The sequence below is a fragment of the Artemia franciscana genome, chromosome 1 (genome assembly GCF_032884065.1).
Source record: "Artemia franciscana chromosome 1, ASM3288406v1, whole genome shotgun sequence".
Classification (NCBI taxonomy): Eukaryota; Metazoa; Arthropoda; class Branchiopoda; order Anostraca; family Artemiidae; genus Artemia; species Artemia franciscana.
In genome coordinates, this window is record NC_088863.1 from 3,892,451 (window position 1) to 3,917,378 (window position 24,928).

The window sequence follows — 24,928 nt, forward strand, 5'->3', positions numbered from 1 at the left end:
CAAGTACCGTTACTTACTCTACTGGCTATCTTATAGCTCGTTCAGAACCAATTGGTTGAAATTTCTTGGTTTTCGGAATCTCACTGCTGGATAACGTTTGTAAAACTCTCCTTTTGCTGGCCAAACTCTTTCTTATATGAAAGGGTATTAGTGATCTTAGAGTTCCGTAAATATTGAGTTCCGTTCCATAAATATTGTTCCGTTCCATAAATAATAAATTTTTATTAAATAATAATAATTTATATAATAGCCTAATTATTAAATAATAAATAAAAAATAATAAATAAATAAATAAATAAATAGAGTTCCGTTCCATAAATATTGAGAAATCTCTTGCTCTGCAGTTTACTGAGCAGATATTACAGAAGGCTGAGAAGAATAAAGGGTTTAGGATAAGTGAAAAAAAAAGTTCGAAGAAAGCTTCAGTGAAAAGTAAAGACCAATATTAAAATTAAAGAATTATATAAATAAAGTGATACAACAATTTTTACTTAAAAAACAAAAATTACCATCAATGGGACCAAAAAAACAAAACAAACAATAATGATCAGGTGAAACGCAAAGATAGGAATCATATGTATATAATAATTGTTTGTAAGATGTAATATACCTTTTCCTATCATCTTAACAAGTATATATATATATATATATATATATATATATATATATATATATATATATATATATATATATGAACATATAGAGAACAAAAAGACAAAAACGATACAAAAGAAAAAGGGAGGAAAGGAAGGGCGTTGTTAGGCAGATATCAACAACTAATTGTCCGAACAAAATAAGTGTTTTTTTGGGATGTAAAAACAACCTAATAAACAATTGAAATCGAACCGAAAATTTCCAAACTGAAATATATATATTACTATATATATATAGTAACGTCACTACAATAAAAGTGAAAACCCAGAATTTTTCTTTACTTCAAACCACCGATTTGTAACCGTTTTCAGACAGTTTGTGGTAACGAAGTGCAAGCAAGGAGCAACTCAGCCCAATAGTAACTGAAAACATAAAAAAAAATGTTGATAACAATCAAGCTATTAAAAGGATTGAGCTTTTTATAGTGGTAGCAAATTGGTTTTTGACAAAGAAGGGTAACACCCTTAGATCACTTTTGCATGTTGTTTTTTTCAGGGGTGATGGTATCAAACCAATGGTCCTAAAATGTTTAGAAAGAGACGTGGACGTAGAGAGCATCTTGTCTATGGAGTGCAGCCTATTCTGTGAGGGAAGAGAGGAGGGAGCTTAAGCTATATGAGAAACTTGCAAAACCTCACATCTTCAGCAATTTCTATCATGCCTTTTGAAATTTTTATTCGTCAATTATAACCAAAAATCACAAATCCTCAACTAGCTTCAGCATTAATCTTCTTGGATTACTATGCCCTTATTATCTTCTTCCAATACTATAATATGATAACCCACTATCCTATTTCCAATTTCCAGAAAATATAAACACCATAAAAGCGACTTGACGCAAATCAAATTACGATTCAATAATAGATTCTTGTTCTAAGAACTAAATTCAAAAAATTTTAAAGTTGGGCAATATTAATTATCAAAATTGACGTGTCTATATATCACTCCAAAAATCAATATTGAATATTGATATCGGCAACGATATTTGGAACTTTCTGGTTATTTCTAACTTTTTTAGCCGTCTAAAATTGGACATTCAACAGAAAAATTCCAATAAACAAAATTGTCTCGTTAAAATCAAATGTAAATTTGAAGCTTCAAGGGGGGTGGTGTGCAGCTGCCCCTTCTGACCCCCTTCCTGACGCTCATGGAGAGGGGTCATTTGAATGGGAATCAACAGCTCTATTGAACTTTTCAACTGAACAGAAGCATTGGAAGTTAAAAAGCCCGCCTCCCACGCCCCTTTTCCCCCAGTGATTTCTGGTCAAAATTTTGAGATAACCATTTTATTCTATAACCAATTTTGAAATTCCAGATATTTGCTTTTGCAGTGGACTTTTACCATTAAGATTAATCAAAACAATAATCACCATTCCTAAATTAGTCTCAAATGACAATCCTTTATCACTTGACAGTTATTAATTCAAAACACTGTTTTAATATTTGGTTACTATGTGCAAGCTGCTCTCTGCTCGTTTTCGATGCTTCGAAGTGACTATAAAATTTTTATCTTTCATTTCATGAGGTTCTAGAATATTTGTTTTACATGAGAAGATGGTGCAAAAAATATATGCGAGAGATGTCGGATTTAGTCACTACCATTTCATTGACTATAACTATGAAGAAATAGTGGGATAAAATGACATCCTATTGAAATTTCTTAGTTTTATCCTCACAGTTAAATTCTTTGAGAGTTCATAGTTGAGAATAATACTTAGCTGTTTTCATAATGAATCTTGAAATTAACGAAAAATTAATAAAATATTACAACAGAAAACATGTTTTAAACCCATTTTATTTTTATGTTGAACTACAACAAAGGATCGCTAACGTTCTTTGATTTAAGGGTCGTAGATTCGAGATAGAATGACGTTTTACTTAACAAGTATTGTGAATGTGTTCCTTTTGGATAGATATTGATTGTGCGAACTAAAAGACCGATATTATACTAAAATGCGCGTTAAATATACATAAAGAATTCGATAATGAGGGGGGGGAGGGTAAGGGTATATGTTTCTCTTCATAAATGAGTATTTTCAAAAATATAGGTTTGGTAAGACTACTTCTTTTGTTTCACGGCTGAGGGATCGGGCATAAAATCTCAGCAAAATTTAATTGGGGAGGTGAAATTCTAAGGGGAAAAATTTGATTTATTAATTTTTTTTTTGAGTGAGAAGCAAAGAAAACCACCAAGCGAAGCCAGAGCTCAAGATTAAAGGAGAGTAAAATACTTTAAACTCCCCGCCATCTACCAAAGTTTGTCTCGCCATCTACGACAATTAGTGTAAAGTGAGCTCTAGAAATACCGATCATATCTATTCTTTTTGTTAAATATTAAGAGACATGTTATTGATAAAGCCAAATAGATTCAAATTAAACAGAAAAAAAACAGTATCCTGTTGTTTTGAGAAAGAAAAGACGTAACAGGCGGCCACAGCCCCAGACAGCCACTACCGCTTGTTGCAACTTTTTGGCAAATACTTCAATTTGTTATCTACCCATAAACGACCTTTGGTGATTTAAAGAATATGATCTTTGTTCTGATATTTGTCCCTTATTTTTGTCAATGTATTTTTGCTTTAGTTCATTTATATTATTTTAATGAGATTCAAAGGAAACCAGCAATTGCAGTCAGAGTTCATAGGGAAACTAAGATGACATCTAACTCGAATTAATTTCCGAGCAAATAATTGTCAATGAAATTTTATCTTTTCCAAGAACAACCCTAAACTCATTGTAAAGCCCTAAATAGAAATATTAGCTACATCTGTTCTTTGCATTAACTACTACATGCTGTTGGCGTTCACAAAATCAAACCAAAGTAAATTAACCGGGGGAAGTAATTTTTTTTCTGTTTTTTTCCGAGTTAGTTTTTTTTCCGCTGTTTTTTTTTTTTTAATTCAAAATTTTGTTTTGTTAAAAAACCAACGTCAGTTGAGATGATATCTGATTGTTTAAATTTATTCAGTGGAAATTTACACAATCATGAGCATCTAGGAAAATTCTAAATTTCATTTCTATATAATTAAAAGACTAATAATTAAATTAATAATTAAAAGACGAAGACGAATAATTAAAAGCCTAAAAGAAAAAGACTTAAATATGGAGTTGTGGTAGTAGCGGGCGCAAAATTCGAAAGACAGACGTAGGTAAACAATAGCAAAAAATTAGCTAAATAATCTGGCACCAAACAGCTTAAGAAGGTGTGACTTCAAAGGTCTAGCCATATCTTCAAAGGTGTGGGTGGCTTCCCATGAATACGTAGCTATCTGTGAGAATTAGCGGATTGTTAATGTTAGATTTTTACGGAAAATCGGTGTCAAGTATAATCATTTTAAAATAATCAGAAGAAAAATCTTAAAAATTGTGATTTTTAGGTATGAATAGACCTAAGAAGGGCCCCAGAGGGGGATATTATCGGCAATATTCTGATATATTATATTATCTTATTCAGCTACTTTACACATTATATTTTATTACATTCATAAAAAAGTATAAACAAGGGTTATCTTATGAGTAGCATTTATTTTGGATTAAATAAAATGACGAAAGTTTTTGTGCTGAGATGACAGATCGTCACAGGTTGGTTCTGAACTCAGTCTGAGATGCTGTTCCCTGTTCAATGGTCTGTTTCATCCACGGTACAGGGTATATCTTTACCAAACTTTGTGCAACGCGTACCCCCACTAAACTTTTCTCGCATCCCTGGGGTTACGCACACCACACTTTAGGAAACACTGCTTTAGAAGATCAATAGTAAAATAGAAGAATCCATTGTTCTGGTATGTATGTAATCCATTGGTAGGTATGTAATCCATTGTTCTGGTATCCCAGAATGATTTTACAGACAATTGACTATTTTACTGATGATTTCACTAAGATTTAGCTAATGCCATTTGTGAGAATCCGCTAGTTCAAGCCATATTAATAATTAAATTTAGTTAGTTTCTGCACCTAGGTTTAGCCAAAATATAAGTTCAGATCTTAGGGCATTTTTTTTCAAGCTCGGCCATATACAGCCATATCTATCCATAGCTGTATAGAAAAAACTTGAATAGTGAACTGAAAATATTTGGTTGAAGATAGGCTTTTGCGAAAAGAAATCACCAGCGCAGAGTGAAGATGTCGAGGGGCAACTTTTACGGCTACTACTAACACTTTTTGCAACAACAAACCGCCTAAAGCCCATCTGCACATGAGCCAATATGTTCGAGGCTTTACTCTTTAATCCCTCTTTTGAAGTTCCAACTTCTATTAGATCCCTTCTTATAAGCTTTTCTTGTCCCATTCGTCATTCTTTTCATCTGTTCCAAGCAGTATCGCCGAAAAAACACTATTTTCGGCAAACTATTGTGACAGCCACTCTTATAGGGCTGGTAAAAATTATTTACAGTATTCCCCTCCCTTCCAACTCAAACATAAACAGAAAAAGCCGAATCAAAGTGAAAAATTTGATCAAAGTGGGCATCCCCTAAACACGGCTTCCGGGATGACTGCCCCTCTCCCCTGAAATACTCAGCCTAATATCCATCTGTTACAACCTACGTATCTTAACCTTTCTTTTAATATAGCCATCAATTAAACACTATCAATAAAATTAACAATCGTATTTATTCAAGAAAAGTTTATTAAGTTATTATGGGTTGAGGAATATCTTCATCCAATAAACAGCATCCTCTTTTAAGGTGTATTTTTATTTATTGTTTCCCCAAACATCTAAGTTGGTATATATTAGAGCAGCATCAATAATTTTAACATATATATATAGATACATTTATTTTAAAAAAGGAGTTTACAGAGATTGATGATCACACTAAAGTTCCCAAATGGAAACGTACTAAAAAAGATATTATTTGACTGGGTACTAGGTTAAAATATCTTTCAAGATATTTCAAAATAAGGAAAACTATTCAAGTCTTTTTTTTTTCTAATTTTACATTGAAGAGTTTTCTCTGTTATGTTACAATGTATGAATCTGGGTTAGAGTATTAAATCTAAAAGGTGATTTGGAGACTTAGGATAATTTCTTTTCTCAGTAATTATTTAAAAGTGACTTTTGAATATAGAAAATTACTTTTTTTTTCGAGTGATTTGCTGTAAAATTATCACCAGAATCACTCAAAAGGACGGTTCCATTATACACACATTTTATACAGTTTTTGATCAAACCTAGCTTCTGACAGAAGACAGTAGTTCCTTTTTGAGAGTATAACTATATTTTAATTAAGTTTTTTTTTCTTTGTAAAATTTTCATCCGAATTTCCCACAAGCAAGGTTTTGCTAAACACACGACTTGAACAATTTTTGATCAAAGCGAAGTCTTGACAGAAGGCAATAGATTTTGTTTGGCAACACCGCTATATTTTAATTAATTGCTTTTTGTTTACTAATAATTCATTCTAAAATTTTCATCAAAATACCTCAATAGCAAGGTACTAAACACATGACTCAAACAATTTTTGCTCCAACCTGACAGAAGACGAAAAATTTTATTTTGCAACGTTGATTCAGGTTTGCTTGAAATCAAAATTATATCATTGGTGTAATATAATTGCTTGTGTGATAACTGTCCTTTTCACAGTTAATATTCCAGACGAAAATTAGTAAACCAGGCTAATATGAATATTAACTGATATTCCCTTTGAGAGCAGCTTAGCAAACAGTTTTGGTAGTTATCTCAGAAGTGTAAAAATGTCAAAACTCACCTTTATACGCCAAAATCAGCACTACGAAGTGTTCGCAATTTTTTTGATAAAAAAGAGCCTCTGGAATATTTATTGGCAACACAGTATCAATAGCACATTTTAACCAGGAAGCTTTGAATTATGTGTATAAACTAGGGTGTCCTACTGAGAAAATATTTTGCTTTTGTCTGTCTCTGACAACTAAAGGTTTTCAAAGAATTCCAGGCTCCACTGAATTTTGAGTTTAATTGAAATCTAAATCTGGTGAATAAAAATTCAGCTTGTTCCGAGCTTTGAAACTTGAGGAACAAATTTGAGACACCAGCAGGTATCTTTCATAAAAAAAAAAACAATATTAAAAATAAAAGAAATTTTCTCAGAAAAACTGTTTTTTCATATTTGAGATCGCGGTTGATCGTGGTGAAGAGGCGGTTTCGTCTCTTACTTGACTCTAGCTACCTTTACAACAGAATAAGAGACAAACACGTCCCATAGTAACAAAAATGGCCCCCCCCCCAAAAAAAAATGGTATCAGATCGAAACAAAAAGTACACCATCGAGCCTGCTTCTCCAAAAACCCGGGAAGCTAATAGTCCCTTGTCTTGAACAACAAGCAAAATCCGTTGGCAGAAAAAACAAGGAAGGAGACTGAAGACGATACTCTGTATCGAAAGCGTCTTTTTTCTTTTTTTGTAGCTAGTGGGACACTAGAACACGCTAGAGAGTTACTATATGGTTAATTTGAAAGGAAGTTGCTACTTCTACATTCCTTTATAATTGAAAAAGTAATATTTAAAATAAAATCAATTTTATACGAAAAACTGCATTTTCGAATAATACTGGGGTGATGAAAGATAAAAGATTCGCCGCCGAAAGGAATAAGGCTCCAGAAAACATAAGGATGGTTATTTATAGTAAAGAACCAGCTCTACCCCATAGTAACTGAATTATTAAATTAATATGCAATGTTATACAAAGAATAACTCATCATATGTATAATTATACAACACAGTTATCTTTTGACAAGATAATACAATAACATGAAGGCTAATCCACAGAATATATTGGAAAAAAGGAACCGAAGGGATCAGAGAGCAGTCACTAAAATATGACAACATGTGCAATGTAACATTATTTTGCATCTTGGCTTTAAATAAAATGAAAATCTATTGGCTTAAAAAACAAAGAAAGTGGCTGCAACCAGGAAATTCTGTACAAGAAGCGTCTTTTTACCCGATTTTTCTCCTTAATAACCCTGGCATTGGAAAATCATAGAGAGCAGTTTGATAGCTCATTTAAAGAGAATTACTACACATAGCGCCTTTTGTAATTAAACAAAAAAACTATGTTCAAAATAAAATCAATTTTTGAAAAAAAATGTATTTTCATATACATGATGAGGAATGACACAACCGTAAAATGACGTAATCAAAAATAAGAATTATCCAGGTTCTTCTTTTACTAGGTTGTACCTATCGCTGCAACCACGATCTTGCATACGAAAATACAGTTTTTCGTTAAAAAAAATGAATTTCCTTACAAATGGTTTTTTTAACTTACAAAAGGCACTGTAAGCACCAATTTCCTTTAAAATGAGCCGCTATATCTCTCTATGATATTTTGATAGCCTTCTAGGCCTGGTAGAAAAGACAAAAAGAGACACATCAGTGCTACAAAGGCTAAAAGGCGATTTTCTTTGATTTCAAGCTGGGGGACTATAGTTCTCCTGTATGAAGTGCTCCACCATGCTGATTCCAATTAAATAGAAAAAGAATGTTTTTTTCTTAAACTGAAAGTAAGGAGCAACTTTAAAACTCAAAACGAACAGAAATTATTCAGTAGGCCTATATGAAGGGTTGCCCCCTCCTCAATAGATAGTTCTTTACGCCAAAGCTGTTATCATTTAAAAGAAAATTCCTATTTTATTACACGGCCCCTGTGGTTTAGTAGCCGTTCTTAAAAATTGGGACAAACAATCAGCTTTTAGCGTAAAGAGCAAGGTATCGAGGAGGGGACAACCCTTCATACATAGAATAAATTGAGTTTTAATGTTGCTCCATACTTCCAGTTATTTTTTTTTTAATTTCTGCTCGTTTTCAAATAATGCAGGTGAATCTGGCTCAAATTCCATATAAAATACCCCCCCCCCCTCACGGGAAACTCTACCGTAAAAATGCCATTCAAAATAAAGTACACCCCCCCCCACCGTCAAGTTCCCTCCAGACAGTCCCATCCTCACTTAAAATCCCCTTCCCGTAAAATTTCTTGCGGACGATTCAGCCTAAAAAATTATCATTACCATACTTATATTAGAAAAAGACTTTAATCTTTTATCGGTTTCTCGATCACTCTGGAGATATCCTCTTCCGTAGAAATGTTTTCCAGAAATCAAAACACGCTGAAAATAGCCCAAGGATAATTCCTCAGAACATCTCCACATGAAGAACTGAGTTGGCAAAGATAGCGCAAGACAATTAACAAGTTTTTCTTATAGGAATTCTGTCAAATCCCTCCAGCGTAAAGTATTCCCGGAATTTTTACCCCCCCCCTCTTCCAAGAAATTTCCCTCCCCAAGTAAGATTATCCCAATTAAAATCCCCCCCCAAAAAAATGTCTATATGTTTCCCAATAGCAAATACTAAACGTAAACAATGGGCAAATTTCGTAACTTTCAGGCCTCTCCCTACGGACTTTGGGCGGTCATTTTACCCCTAAAGAAATACTTGGCCAGTACAAAAAATTAAATATGTATAAAATCTCTAGGGATCAATGAGCTGAGTCACTGAAATGTAAGATCATGTTCAATTTAACATCATCTTGTTTACGAAGACATATTTATATGAGAAAAGGATTTAATTTTTAACACTATGTTTTGTTAATTACGGAAGCACATATATGTAGACATGAAATTATTATAATACAGTCGAGGAGACATCATTCTTTAATTCTTCAGACAAATGTTATCAGCTGTTCAGTATGTGTCATTTATAAATGGGAATTATATAAGATTCATCAGTATCATGATTAGATATTGATGAACCACAGTAAAGAAAAAACAGGGCACATATTCGACTTACCTATCTGCCTGATTCTCTGAGTTTCGTCCTTTATTTATCCCTGAAAATCAGGGTTGCAGCAGTAGTGGCAATCAGGGTTGTTATAGACAAGAACGAACTCTGGCCTAAAGTAAGTGATATATTAAAACAAAACCCGCTTATCTTAAATCTTGTTTATTGAAAAGTCAACGTAACCTATCTTCAATATCTTCTGGATATTTCGCATCAATTTATTCTTTGGAGCTTATTCTGCTAAGAAATCTATTGTCGTTTTTCTTCCGTTCGTCCAGGTTGCCTATTTTAGGAGATGATAGAGGTTAAGGTTTTGCCCTTCGCCATCCGTCTAAATTGCTGGGTATTGAACTTATTGTTGAGCGTGCAATATTTCTAGCCGCTAATTTTTTATAGAGAATTTGATTGAATTCAATTTTTAAAGGTTTCAACTCCTTTAAAGTCTCAATTGAATAAACTCTGTGACTACTGACAGGTGAAATACGTTGAATCTCAGATGAACTCATTCTAATTTATAAGAAATATTGTATACTTAACAATCTGCACTAAAGCTTCCGTTGTATTTTTGAAAGTTCACACACAAAATTAATATCTTTTGAGAAAAAAAGCAGAATAGTTACTTTGCCTCTGTATCAGTACACAACTGCAATAATTTTGGGACGAGAAAAAAATCAAATAAAATAAAAATATAGAAAAAATATCTAAAATCCTCTTCCTTGTCTTTACATCATAATATCAAACATCTCATTGTTTGACTACACATTGATCACATTGTTGACAATGTAGAACATCATTCTACATTGTTTGAACAATGAACAATGATCATCCAAGATTAACCTAATTCTAATTTACGGTCATTTAAAATGTTTAAGGGGTTAACTGATGAAAACGAAGAAAGGTAAACGTGATTGGAAAAATAGTGAAAGTGAGGATCGCAACAGCTAAAGAAAAAGGCATGGAACAAACTACAACGAGAATCACATTGAATTGCAACAGAAATTTTGAACAATGATCTTTGGTTGGAAACTGGAAAAGACATATTTGTTATCTATAATGCCTTGAGGAGATGATGTATGAATCAAAACTGCTAAAGCAAAAGGCATGGTAAAACTTTCTAAGGTAAAGATGAGCAAAAATGGACAAAGAAATCTATGGTTGAAAAACAAGGATCAGTGATGACTGGCCATAACAACAATCTAAATAGCTCAGGACTTTAAGAAAGAATTCGTATTTTTACAGGATGGCTGTATTGAACCTGTGGTGATGTCAAGAAAAGGCTCAAATTGTTTGCCGTTAGAAGACAAGTGACAATGAGAATCCATATATAGAAGCCTGAAACATGCCAAGGGCTGGCACAATATACAACCACCAATCAAACTAAACTTGTGACCTTACCCAACTCTCAAAAGAAAAGTATATATATTTATATATATAAAAATAAGCTGTTTGTTTATGTGTCTGTCTGTCTGTCTGCATATGACGTCTGAATTATTTCATCATATACCAATTCAAAAACGAATGTATTCAAGCCGAAGTAGCTGAGTTGGTAAAGCGTTATGTTCCAGGTTCTAGGTCCGAGAGGTTCCAGGTTCGAACCTTGGCTTTAGCATTAATGCAAAAGAAGAAAAAAAAACTAAAAAAGGTAAAAACTACAAAAAAACTAAAAAGAAAATACTATAAAAACTAAAAAACTAAAAAAAAGGTAAAAAACTAAAAAAGAAAAAAAAACTAAAAAACTAAAAAAAAGGTAAAAACTAAAAAAAAAAAACTAAAAAGAAAAAAAAAACTAAAAACTAATAAAAAAAAACTAAAAACTGAAAAAGAAAAAAAAACTAAAAAAAGGAAAAAAACTGAAAAATAAAGGAGAAAAATAAAATTAAAAACCGGGACACAGTGAATATAAATGACGACCGGGACACTCAAAGAGAAATTACAGACTGGGACACAAATAACGACCGGGAGATATAAATGACGACCGGGACACTCAAAGATAAATTACAGACCGGGACACAAATGACGACCGGGAATATAAATGACGACCTGGACGCTCAAGGAGAAATTACAGACTGGGTTACAAATGACGACCGAGATACTGGGAATATAAATGACGACCGGGACACAGGGACACAACTACAAAGGGTTATGCCGGGGGCACAGGGGGATATATAAATGACGACAGGGACACAGGGAATGTTCGATTAGCAATCACCATCAACAAAGCTCAAGGGCAATCAGTAGAATAATGAAGTATAGATCAGTATACGGATTGTTTTTCCCATGGACAATTTTATGTTGCATGTTCAAGAGTCGGTAAACCTGACAATCTATTTATATGCAAAGACAATGTGGCATCGAAGAATGTTGTATATTTGCAAGTTTTACGTAGTTAAAAACATATATATATCTATCTATATTCACAGGTGGGACACAGGGACACAACTACAATGACGCGTAACGACTTACGCGCGCGGGGGGTGGCGCGAAGCGCCACCCCAACAGCTAGTAGTGTATATATTGCCTGGTGAGGATTGAGCCAAGCACCTTCTCCCAGATATGTGTGTTGGCTGTAGCATGTACATAGCCCCTTAGTGTTCTGGTCTATGTTGTACAGGTTCAAGAGAAGCAAGCCTAGCGCCTTCTCTTGTGGATGTTAATAACAATACCAACAGTTCATCCTCCATTGGCTGTAAGCAACATTAATCTTCTATTATAGAAGGAGGAGGTAACAGCATGGTTGCTGTGCTTGTAATCTGCTAACTAATAATCTGCTAGAGCACTACAACTGCTATACCAACTTATTAATGAAAAGCAAAATTAGATGGCATTTGATATGTTCATAGTACCTCAATACCCCCTCAATATCTTAAAACATATGATCTTTGCAATTTGAGCTAACAAAGTTGAATAGAAAGTCAGTGCTAATAGTATGTTCTCAAATAGAACATACTATGTTCAAGTAGAACATTTAAGAACATACTATGAACATACTTGAACATACTATGTTCAAGTATGTTCAAGTAGAACATATAATGTTCAAGTAGAACATTTCAAAAAGGCAATTTACATGTAGAGTTGATGAACAACTTCATTGGAAAGATCTCCTTATGCTATACAGGGGAGTATTAAGGGAGGGTGTATGTGCTTCCCCCTAAATTGCACTAATAACAGGGAAGGAGGGGCAAAATAATGTTAGGGAAGTTCAAGTTTTGTTTTTGTCCTTCTTCCAAACATAAATTCTGTTGCTGCTCCTGGTTGATCATTAAATATATTACATTTCAGCCCTTCAGTAGATACTAAAGCCTATTCCTTTACAAAAATTATGTTTATTGTTTAGGAATATTCAAAAAAAGTAATATATACAGTAACAAAAAAAAAAAAAAAAAAAATTGTCATTATATTCAATCATCAATATAACATTCAGTCCAAAAGGATCTTCACTGATAGATTTGAAAAGAATAGGACACAAAATTTACACATTATAAACAACAAGAAAATCACTTCTTATTGTCATTAGGTGCCTTCCTAATATCTTTAATAATATTAGCCACTAATTCAGGATTGACTCCATTTTCACACAATTTAATGGCTATGGCTAATGTATCAGGAGTTAAACCAGTGTTGAGCAATTTTGACATTGTTAGCAGAGTGTGGAATGTCTCTCGAACATCATCTTTTTGACTGGGAGGTGTCATTCTTCTAAAAGGAAAAAAAATGTGAAAATAACAAAAATACTCAAATACATTTCTACAGCAGTAAAAGGGAGCAAAGATTTGAAACAGGGCATTCTTATTTGAAATTTGTGGAAACACGATTTTATTGTTGACTACATATCAAACATCTGTTGTACATATTAAATAACAGAATTACATATCTATCATATCTGTGCATATCTAATTTGATAGCCTTCACTGTGTCCCCTACTAAATACCATACTTATTTGTCATTGTCTGAAATCTTGAAAACAATGCTGAATGACCAAATTTTGCTGGATAAAACAAGTTAATTGAAAAGACTTAAGCATAGAGCTATCCAACAAGCAACCCAACACAATGAAAAATACATTGTAGGACATTGTAGTTACTTGAGAATATCTAGAATAGAATTAACAAACTACAAATGTAATCTAGGCTTGGAAGGTCTCAAATTAGAGTTTCCATGTTTTCTCATACTCCAGCATAGGCAATAACCCTCTACCCTAAAAAAACAAAATATATAGGGCATAATTGGTTACTTGGTAATGTAACCTGTATATGGGAGGTCTCAATTTGAGTATTCCCTCTTTATTACCCCCCCCCCCTCAAGTCTGAAAATAGATGAGCCCATTGTATGAAGACATATTAAGTAGATAACTTTTTAGACCATACTGTGGTCCATTTTATAATTTTAGTGACTTATTAAAAAAATTCACATGTTTTTAATATATTTTCATTTCAATTATAAGATTAGGTAACAAATTCAAGCTGAGGTTGATGCATAAACTTTACCATGCAATTAATGCTGTTGAGTAGCAACTCATATGATGGGACAATATCCATTCAGAAAACTACCAGGTTCAAGATTAGGTTTGACAGAGAATGGATCAACAAGTTCGTAAAAGTACTACCTTGGAGTATTCAGTGAGATATTCTTCAGCTTAGAAATCTTATCTTGAAGAGAAAAGACTATACTAAATGATCTAACCAACTAATGAAGGTGCTTGAGAAATTTAAGGTTTGTAGTATAAACTTATTCTATTTGCACAAGGATATCTGCAGGAAAAAAATCAGCAAGGTTTGAACCAGCAACCGTAGAACCAGCAACCGTAAGTTCTGACTTTAGTGTATGTGTTACTAATGTTGACCAGTTGCCCAACAAAATTGATGAACTAAAAACCCTAATTGACTCAAAAAAGTTCGATGTGATCTTACTGACTGAAGTCTGCCCTAAAAACAGTAGTAACAAACTTCACGATTCCCATGTGAAAATCCCGGGTTACCGAGTTCTCTCAAATCTGTCGTCCCAAGGTTGCAAAAGAGGAACACTAGCCCTCGCTAAAGCAGGATACAATACAAAGATAATTGATGTTCCTCTCCTTTGCCCCTTTGTTGAGGCAGTTTGCTTTGATCTATGTGTGCCGGGGAGCCATGAGTCAGAGACAGTCAGAATCGGATGCATCTACAGAAGTCCCTCAGCCCCATCCCAAGTTGTAACCGAACAAGCAATAGCAGAAATAATATGCACACTAAATTCGAACCTCAAAGGACATCTGCTTATTGCCGGCGATTTCAACCTTCCATCTATAAACTGGATAAACGGTTTTGGATATGGTGCCACTCCAACTGAACAAGACAAGCAACAGCCTTTCCTAAATTGCCTCAGTGAATTGTCCCTACACCAGATAGTTGACCAACCAACTAGATACAGATTGTTTCAGCGCCCAACAACACTTGACCTGGTTATCTTGAATGACAAAAGCTTAGTTCAAAGTATTGATTACTCACCACCCCTTGGTAAAAGTGATCACCTAACTATAGAACTCATGCTGAAAGTGAAGGTACTTAAGAACAAGCTAGTCAAAAAAGTGTTTGTCGACTACATTGCTATTCGAAATGAATTATCCACTACAGACTGGTCGAATGTACTAAGTGGCACAGTTGACGAACAATGGACCAAATTCAAGGGTGTTTTGCTGAAAGCTCAGGATGCCCACACAAAGACCAGTTTCAAACCAAAACCTAGATCCCTCCCCTACATGACAAAAGACATCAAAAGAGAAATAAGCAGGAAAAAGAGGTCATGGAAAAAGTTCAGGCAGTCAGGAGACCTGCAGCAACACACAAAATTCACCAAGGCACGAAACAAGCTGAGAAACCTCATCAGAAAACTCTACGAAAATCTGGAGTCCAATCTTGCCAAAGAAAGTAAGACAAATCCTAAAAAATTGGAATTATGTCTCTAGCAAGAACCACTCCCGTCGAACTATCTCCAGACTGGTGAAACCCTGTGGCACTACCGTAACCAACATAACTGATGTAGCAAACGAACTAAATAGGCACTTTGCTTCAGTTTTCACTTGTGAACCGGAAGGCCCCCTGCCAAACTGCCCGGGCTATGAAGCCCCCACAACGATGGAGCAAATCAGCATCGACCCCTCCAACATCCTCAAACGGCTTCACAATCTTGACACAAATAAATCGGCTGGACCAGATCACTCACACCCAAGACTGCTGAAGGAACTGGCAACCATCATCGCAGGACCACTGTCTGACCTATTCCAAAAGTCTATTAATGCCAAATCTGTCCCATCTGATTGGAAAACTGCTTTTGTGACCCCAATATTCAAAAAAGGCAGCAGACTTAAAGCAGAAAACGACAGACCTATAAGTCTCACATCAGTAGTCGCAAAAATCCTCGAAAGAGTGGTCAATGATGCAATACTGGAACATTTGAAAGTCAACAATATCCAATCACCTAATCAGCATGGGTTTCAACCAGGAAAGTCAGTTGAAACAAACTTACTGGAAACATATGACATCATTACAGATTTGCTTGACAAAGGATTGCCAGTGGACCTAGTTTTACTAGACTTTGCTAAGGCCTTTGATAAAGTCCCACACAAAAGGCTAAGAGAAAAGCTTACTGCTGCCCAGTTACACCCCAACCTGGTTGATTGGCTTATGGACTTCCTGTCAGGACGAACCCAGAGAGTCAGGCTATTTGGTGCTGGAGGTGAAAAGGTCTTTTCCGAGCCCTGTGATGTCATCAGTGGAGTACCACAGGGAACTGTTCTTGGTCCTACACTGTTCAACATCTACATCAACGATATATTCAGCGAGGTGGAAAACAACTTGTCTCTCTATGCTGACAACTCAAAGCTATTTGGAGCAGTGAATGTAAAATCCCTGCAAACAGATGTCCAGAAAATCCAGCTGTGGGCAGACAAATGGCTCTTATCGTTCAATATAAGCAAGTGCAGCACGCTACACTTTGGATCCTCAAACCCATGCGCCCAATACCATATGCATGAACATGCCTCCAACTCCGATTCACCCATCAAGACCAGCACAGAGGAACGCGACCTTGGGGTCATCGTTGACAGCCTTCTCAAGTTCCATGCCAACACCATCAAGAGCGTGTCCCAGGCCAACACAAACTTAGGTCTGATCAAAAGAACAGTTACCAGCAGATCCCCACTAGTTTTCCTGAAACTTTACAAGGCACTAGTCAGACCCGTTTTGGATTTTGGCATGTGCGCTGCCTTCCCAACATACAAAGGAGATGTCAGGCTAATCGAGGGAGTCCAGAGGAGAGCAACCAAGGCCATCACAAACCTTGGAGACAAACCTTATCAAGATCGTTTACGGGCTCTCAACCTCCCTACCCTCGTGTACAGGCGCAACCGTAGCGACATGATGATGACCCGCAAATTGCTGAACTCATCATATGCCAAGATCCTGCCCATCCACCCAGGCCCCCCACAGTGCACCAGAGGACACTCAAAGAAGCTGTTCAAGCAGTCAGTCAGAACCAGGGCCAGAAAAAGTTTCTTCACCAACAGAGTTGTCAACCCCTGGAATGAACTGTGCAAAGCAACAGTCTCAGCCCCCACCCCCGAAGCATTCAAGAAGGCACTGGATAAAGAGTGGGCCACGAAAGACTTGAAGTATGAGTGGGACATTCCGTCCTGCTCATACCTGCTATGAGACATCACCAATTCAACTCAGGAGCATTCAACAGATCTACAGATCTTAATTTGCTCCGAAGTGCAAATTAAGGTAAGGTAATTAAGGTTTAGGTGCTATCAATTACTGGCTAATCCTGTAAATTCTTGAGTAAAATGGGAGGGATAGTCTTCCCTGAAGTTTGGTCTGAGAGACTTTTTTCTTCGAAACATAAAAAAGTACTTTAACAGTCTTTTTATCCCTCTTGCAGATAAAATTTTATGACACCTGTCATTTTTAAGATTGAGCCTTAACAAAAATCACTTAATAAAAAGGGGAAAATTTGAAGAGGGGCCTTTAGCTCACTTGACAAGCAACTGTGTTAGGTGGATAAACTAATATGAATCCAAATCATGGTTCTTTTTTTTAAGCTAGGAACTTTGAAATATTTTATGGATTCTAATTTGGGCAGTACATTTACTTTAAACCAAATTTCTCCATATTCCCCAGAAGTCGGTGTGTTTAAGAGAGAAGGGATGGGTATATGTAACTACCACTTTCAGCTCAACTTCAGGTCATAGTGTCACAACTAAAAGTTCCATTCACCCAAAACAACACCTTTTGAGCAAGTAAAATCACTTCTTCTTTATAGATACTATAACAAAACAGTATATAAAAAGTTTAATACAGCTTGAGCTTATAATGACAAAGACTGTGAGCCTTGGAAGCCAATATGTAAAATATTTGATTGCCTGGGGATATTTGCTTCAGATTCGCTGACAAAAGGAAGTTGTTTTGTCTTTGGTGTAGAAATAAAGGATTTTATTGGAAGATCAAAATGAAAAATAGTGCTTTTTTGGCAATTTTAAAGCTTCATTCTGCTTCTAAAAATGAGACAAAACAACCTAATTAATTTGTTTCCCTTAACCCAGCAATGTCTTTTTGTTTGTTACAAAAATGTTTGAGCCATTTTGACCAATTCCAAATTTTCAATTATTTCCAAATTCCACTGGTATATGCACTACCAATGACAGTGTAATATACAACATCAAAATTCTCCTGTTTTATGTGCTCTGCCTTCCAGCCCCTTAAAGTTTTTATAAACAGTCAACTGACTAACATAGCTAGGCAAGGTCCTAGGCTAGTAGTGTCAATTATCGAAAATGCGGAGAAGGGGGCAAAATGTATTTTTAATTTATTCCCTCAACTCACTGACTTTTATTTGTCATATAATACTTGTTTAAATTGTGAGGCATTTTCTTACCACTTCCAAACATTCAATTACTTCCAATTTGCATCAGTATATGCAATTCTGTTTAGGTAAAGGTAACTTTTGTTTAAGTCTAAATTTACAGAAAAATCTTAGATAGTGGTCAACCAATCCTAACCACACTAGTCCAAACCATCAGCAAATCTAAATTATCTATATCATACTGGAGACCAGGACTTGATGTCTATTTTTATAAATGACGTATTTTAATCAAAAGATTTGTCTAAGATTAACCTGAGTTCTGGAGATATTACCCTATAACAGGAGCAGATCCAGGGGGTGGTTTTAGATGCACATGCCTCCCTCATAAGGTTGGAGATCACACTAATTACTGGGTTGGAGGGGCAAAATAATTTGACAGAGGAACCCAATTTTTAGCAGCACCCCCAAACCTTAATTTTAGATCTGCCCAGCCCTGTAAAGTGAAAATTTGGGAATTTTATTGTTCTTTTCATGGTGGAATGAAACTGTTTAGATAGCCATAGTTACTACTATTTTTAAGCTAAAAGTTGGTATCAGTCCTGTATACTCTCTATGAGAGAATCACCAGTCCTGTATACTCTTCGTGTGGAAGTAGTATATGATTCTAAAATCTAGTTTAAGACATTCTAAAATACTTAGCCTACTAATATCATTCCATAAGGCATACCAATAAAATTTCCACCCCATCCTTAATGATCAAACATATACCCTGAATTGTATATGCGCAATACATTTTCTATATGTCTCTTTGCTTTAGACTAGTTTAATGACAAACAAGCGGCATAATAAGAATTAAATATTTGGAAATTTCATTACATATATACAATTCAGGGTGTAAATTTGACAAATAGCTGGGAGTGGCACGTAAAATTTATCATAATTGGTAAGAATTGATAATACTGATAATATTGGTAAGAAGGGTTGGATACCAAGCAGTTGGACAGACAATCAACCCCTCAATAGTTAAATCAATATAAATCTCTATTACATCATCTAGAACTGGATTGCTTCCTTATTGAATTTACAAAATTAAAAAAAAAATGTAATTATCTTGAAAATTTGAGCAGCTTAGAATGCTGAAAAATAGTGGAACTTAATCTTTGAAATGTAGTAATTTTGGACAGAGGATTTACTCTAATACAAGAGAATATAAAGCAGAATAACTTTATTGAAATAGACTAGGCTAAAAGAGTAACTTGTATGAATTTGAAAAGTGAAGTTTTCTATGATTATAGCCAGCCAATCTTTAAAGAAAGGTGATTACAGAGAATTGAAAGCATATAGGCTATAAGGTAAAAGACCTCTTTTTTTTGCATTCTGGAAAAATAGAGATGGGCCCTATTTTACTAAAGTATGATGCAAGGCGAGTATTGTAACAAGATCCTTATTTTATTGGAGAAATTTTCACCAGTTATTTGTCATCACAAATTCAAAACATAGTCTCTGTTTTGACAAGCAATTGAAAAGAAAAAGGTATAAGCCTATGGTTTAACCAGTACATAAGGAAACATCTTAAGAAAATAATTCTTGGTTCTTCAGTAGTATACATGAAACACTCAGGAATTTGAACGATGAACATGAGTCATTACCCACTTTTCTAAGTGATAATACCAAACAATTAGATTCAGCTTCCTCCGAAAATTGATTTCCAGTTCTAGTTCTAAAAATTATAGAGGTATATAGACTATCATCAAGCCCTTTCATCTCTCTGACTCCTTCTTCAGAAAAAACTAGCCACTGGAAGCACTATTATCCTCTAGTCAGCAAACAATGAGTGCACATTATGATATACATTAATACATTATAATTGATGGTGGCAAGTGTGGGTACCTGAGCTGCCTGTCCCCAGCAATTAAGCCCACTAGGCTGGTCATTACCAATATGACTCTTCCTACTCTCTTCTGCACAACGAAAATCTATAATTTTGTTTCAAAAATCTATAGTTATAAATCTATCAAAATCTATAGTTCTGAAAATAATTTATAAACAAACACCTAAGTACCATCAAATTAATCTAATCTAATTTATCAGTATTTGCCTATGAATACCTTTTTATGATAAATTATTAGATGGTGTTCAAGAACATACATAGATTGTTTGAAAATGGATAAATGCCATCAAATCCATATTTATTTTTCTGAATTTTGGGTAAAATTCTAGTTTAGTGACTCCTTGCTATCTTGGAAAGAGGTTAGGTTAGGAAAATGAAACTTTCAGCAATAGGTCTACTGGCTAAAGTAAGTCCTGGGAAGGTATTTTGAAGTACCTACCTCTACTCCCTCTCCCTCTAAGGGGTCCTGACCTTTGATGACCTTTAAAAATATGTGTGTTATGAAAGTGAAACCTTACAAAATAGATCTTCTGCTGAAATGAAGTACAAAAAAATTGTTTTCAGCTTCACAACTTTGCTCAATCCCAATTTATAAGGTTTTAAAGATATGCAAATACATTTCTTAAATTTTGAAAAAAAAACATTGATATGGCTCAGAATTCTACTCAAATAATACGAATTGCATTTTCAGAACTAGAGGCAGAGAAAAAGCAACTGGTAACTGAAAATTAAGGCAAAATGTTGTTTTGTCATCTCAGAAAGGGTTTAGGTTAGGAAAATGAAACTTTCAGGGATGAATCTACAGACTAAAGTATGTCCTGGGAAGATATTTTGAAGCAACTACCTCTACTCCTTCTCCCTCTAGAGGACCCTGACCTTTGATGACCTTTAAAAATGTGTGTTCTAAAAGTGAGACTTTGCAAAATAGATCTGCTTAATTGGAGTACAACAAAATTATTTTCAGCTTCATAACTTTGCACAATTCTGTTTTATGAGGTTTTAAAGATATACAAATACATTTCCTAAATTTTGAAGTAAAAAAACATTGATATGGCTCAAAACTCTACTCAAATAACAGGAATTGCATTTTCAGAACTAAAGGCAGAGAAAAAGCAACTAGTAACTGAAAATTAAGGTAAAATGGTGTTTTGTCAAAATTTCAATAGGTATAGACCTGTCATGCAGGTGAATTTCAGGGCCCTCTGGAGGGGGAAGGAGTGGAGGTGGGTACTTTAAAATACCTTCCCTGGATATGCTTTAGCCTGTAGACCCATCCTCAAAAGTTTCTTTTCCTAACCAAACCCCTTTCCAAGATAGCAAGTCACTAAACTACAATTTTACTGTTAACTAAAATGATTCTGCATATTTTGAAATAAAAACTATTTTCTTAACATATTTCCTTGTGTACTGGTCAAACCCTAGGCCTATACCAAGAAAAATGGTAAAACTCTAGTTAATTGACTTCTGGCTATCTCAGAAAGGGTTTAAGTTAGGAAAATGAAACTTTCAGGGATGAATCTACAGACTAAGGTATGTCAGGGAAGGTACTTTGAAGCAATACCTCTACTCCTTCTCTCTCTAGAGGGCCCTGACCTTTGATGACCTTTAAAAATATGGGTGTTACAAAAGTGAAACCTTGCAAAATAGATCTTCTGCTTAATCGAAGTACAACAAAATTGTTTTTACTTCATAACTTTGCTCAATTCCATTTAATAAGGTTTTAAAGGTTCTAAAAAGTTTCATTTTCCTAACCTAACCCCTTTCTGAGATACCAAGAAGTCACTAAACTAGAATATTACCAGACAAATTTATAGTCTATTTAATATTTATAGAATATACCTCAATACTAAACAATAAAAGTACATTTTTAGAATCAAAAGACAATAAGCTTTCTGTTAATATGTGAATGGTAAATATTTTGCCGTTCATTATCAACTTACCAATAAAATGAACATACCATTTGATGCCTTTTTTACATTCTTTACAAATATAATAATCACTTCTAATGCAAATTCAAATTTAAGCACTTTTTGAGCTCTTAAAAATGATGAATTTTCAACAAAAAGTTTGTGAAAAATGAATTGTCAACAACTATTGTATTTGTAAAGAACATAAAAAAAAGTCATCAAGTGGAATGTTCACTTTATTGGTAAGTGAATTATATGAACTACAAAATATTTACCATGTGAATAAAACACTGGAAGGATATGTACATTCAAATAAGATAGGCTATCCTAATTGGTAAGTCTATTTCCAAAAAGAGATCCTTCAAGATATGTCAATAAATCAATATTTTCAAGTGTTTCATATTAAAATTACTTAATAATAACCATATTGATGTATAGCTTAGATATTTAACTAATCATTGATATATAAATAACGATTCTTCTCAATTCCTATTTGGTAACAAGATATGTGCAGTTGAGTTTTACCACCTAATTTTGCTCAAATACATACTAGGCCTAGTTTTTTACCCTAAGTAGCGTATATGAATTAAAATTTCATTTTCAATGACAATTTAAACACACTTAATTATGGAACAAGCCCCTGACCATCCTACAAAAGTGGCGCTTAAAAAAATAATCTAAACAATAACAAACAGGCGTCAAGTCCGAATTTCAAATATTTCGCCGAAATTAGGGCTGCGTTTTATCTGATGTCTATTGATAAACTTGTTAGCTCAGCTAAATTGTTATTTTTAATTAAATGCAAATAATAAAATTTTCTTCATTTTACTGCAAATGTACAACAAATTTTATTCTAAAAATTAAATTTGTAAAATCTAATTTTACTCTAAATCAATAATGCCTTCCCGCTTTTTCATCACTTTACTTCCTCATAACGGTCTGTTGAAATCGATTTACAGGGAAATTCTAGTAGTTTGTATTTTACAAAATGGAGAACACTGATGCTCAATATCAACAAGATCAACCAATGGAAGAAGTGCCCAATGGTCAAGAACACGGTGAAGGCATGGAAGGTAAGATAATTTCTACATACACAGCTAATTTGCTGACTTATGTTTAATGTGTCGACAATTTCTAAGACTACTCAAGATTTTCGAAGTCTAATAGATGTGTCCCTAACTGTAAAGTAATAAGACTGAGCATATCAATTATTTTGTATTTTTTAACTAGCTTAATTTGAATTAAATCAGTCTAGTTCATTTTTGCTGTTTTACCAATTACCCTATAATGATTCCTAAAAATTTTCTAAATTAAATGAATGTACAATTTTTTTAAAGTTGCAAGATTAAGCCTGTTAAATAGTGATTAAATTGGTAAAATTCTAGTTGAGTGACTTCTTGCTATTTCAGGAATGACCAAGGTTAGGAAAATGAAAGTTCCAGGGATGGGTCTACAGGCTAAAGCATATCCTGGGAAGGTATTTTTAGTACCTACCTCCACTCCTCCCTCTAGAGAGCCCTGAAATTTGCCTACATGACCAATTGAAATTTTGACAAACGACATTTTACCTTAATTTTCAGTTACCAGTTCTCTGTCTTTAGTTTTGTAAATGTAATTCCTGTTATTTAAGTAGAATTCTGAGCCATATCAATTTTTTTTGTTTTTTTTTATTTAGGAGATGTATTTGCATATCTTTAAAACCTTATAAATTGGGATTGAGCCAAGTTATGAAGCTGAAAATAATTTTGTTGTATTTCCTTCAAGCAGAAGATCTATTTTGCAAGGTTTCACTTTAATAATGCACATTTTTGAAGGTCATCAAAGGTTAGGGCCCTCTAGAGGGAGAAGGAGTAGAGTTAGGTCCTTCAAAATACCTTCCCAGGACATACTTTAACCTGTAGATCAATCCCTGAAAGTTTCATTTTTCCTAACCTAAATGCTTTCTGAGAGAGCAAGTAGTTAGTCAACTGGAATTTTACCATTAAATTTGTGCTTTTGTTTGAATGGCCTAATTTGAGCCTTGTAATATTTTTGTCATTCAACTAATTTCTAAGACTACTCAAAGTAGTGCATATTCAGATCATTTTACCACTTTTTAAGGCCAACTTCAAAATTTACTAAGTCTAATAGAAGACAACCAGTACTGGGACACTTGGATCACTCTGCCTATTCTGGGACAGAATTTTTGATTGTATTACAACATGTCCAATAGTGGGACAAAAGACTTTAATCTTGGACACCCAATCCATACATTTTTCTGGGTTGCTTCCAAAAAACCTGTTGTCTTTTGTCCCAGTATTGGACATGTTGCAATCAAACCAAATATTCTGTCCCAGAATAGGCAAAGTGATTGAAGTGTCCCAGTACTGGTCATCTTACCCTAAATGAATCCTTAATTGCTAAGTAGGCTAATTGTATTGTGCATAACAACTAGTCTATAACTTGAAACTGTACTTGTTCTTTGGAAGTAGCCTAGCCTATCTAATCTGAATTTGGTCAATCTTTTTGTAACCCTTGCCTTTTCATCAATTTCTAATACCACACAGGGCTATCCAGGTTTAATAGGCTATATATATATATATATATATATATATATATATATATATATATATATGTATGTATGAATATATTTTTACACCTTATCACTGAAAATAACCATAAAGTTCTCAATTATTACTTTGTGATAATTATTTGTTTGTATTTTGAAGTAGACCTAGCCTAATTTGATGGTTAATTTATAGCAAACCATATAACTGGCTTTCATATAAAGTGAATATACCACTCAATGCCTTTTTTGTGCTTTTTTATAAATATATTAATTGCTTCTATCTTAAATTCAGATTTGAGCACTTTTTAGCCTAACCTAAATTAACCTTATTATAAATAATTTTA

General features: G+C 34.2%; 1 protein-coding gene and 1 long non-coding RNA gene across 2 annotated transcripts in view; one reads left to right on the plus strand and one right to left on the minus strand.

Annotated features, from left to right (window-relative positions):
- Positions 1–12,713: 12,713 nt before the first annotated feature.
- On the minus strand, positions 12,714–22,784 carry LOC136024672 (uncharacterized). The gene is made up of 2 exons (XR_010616883.1): positions 22,730–22,784; positions 12,714–13,102 (listed from the first exon to the last, which is right to left on the minus strand). It is a non-coding gene; the product is annotated as an uncharacterized LOC136024672 (long non-coding RNA).
- Positions 22,785–22,947: 163 nt separating this feature from the next.
- The window catches only part of LOC136033695 (uncharacterized), a 41,426-nt gene continuing 39,445 nt past the window's right edge, over positions 22,948–24,928 (plus strand). Inside the window, exon 1 of the mRNA XM_065714545.1 lies at positions 22,948–23,109. Within this exon, the coding sequence (XP_065570617.1) occupies positions 23,025–23,109 (85 nt within the window). The 5' untranslated portion in view covers positions 22,948–23,024. The remainder of the gene's footprint in view (positions 23,110–24,928) is intronic.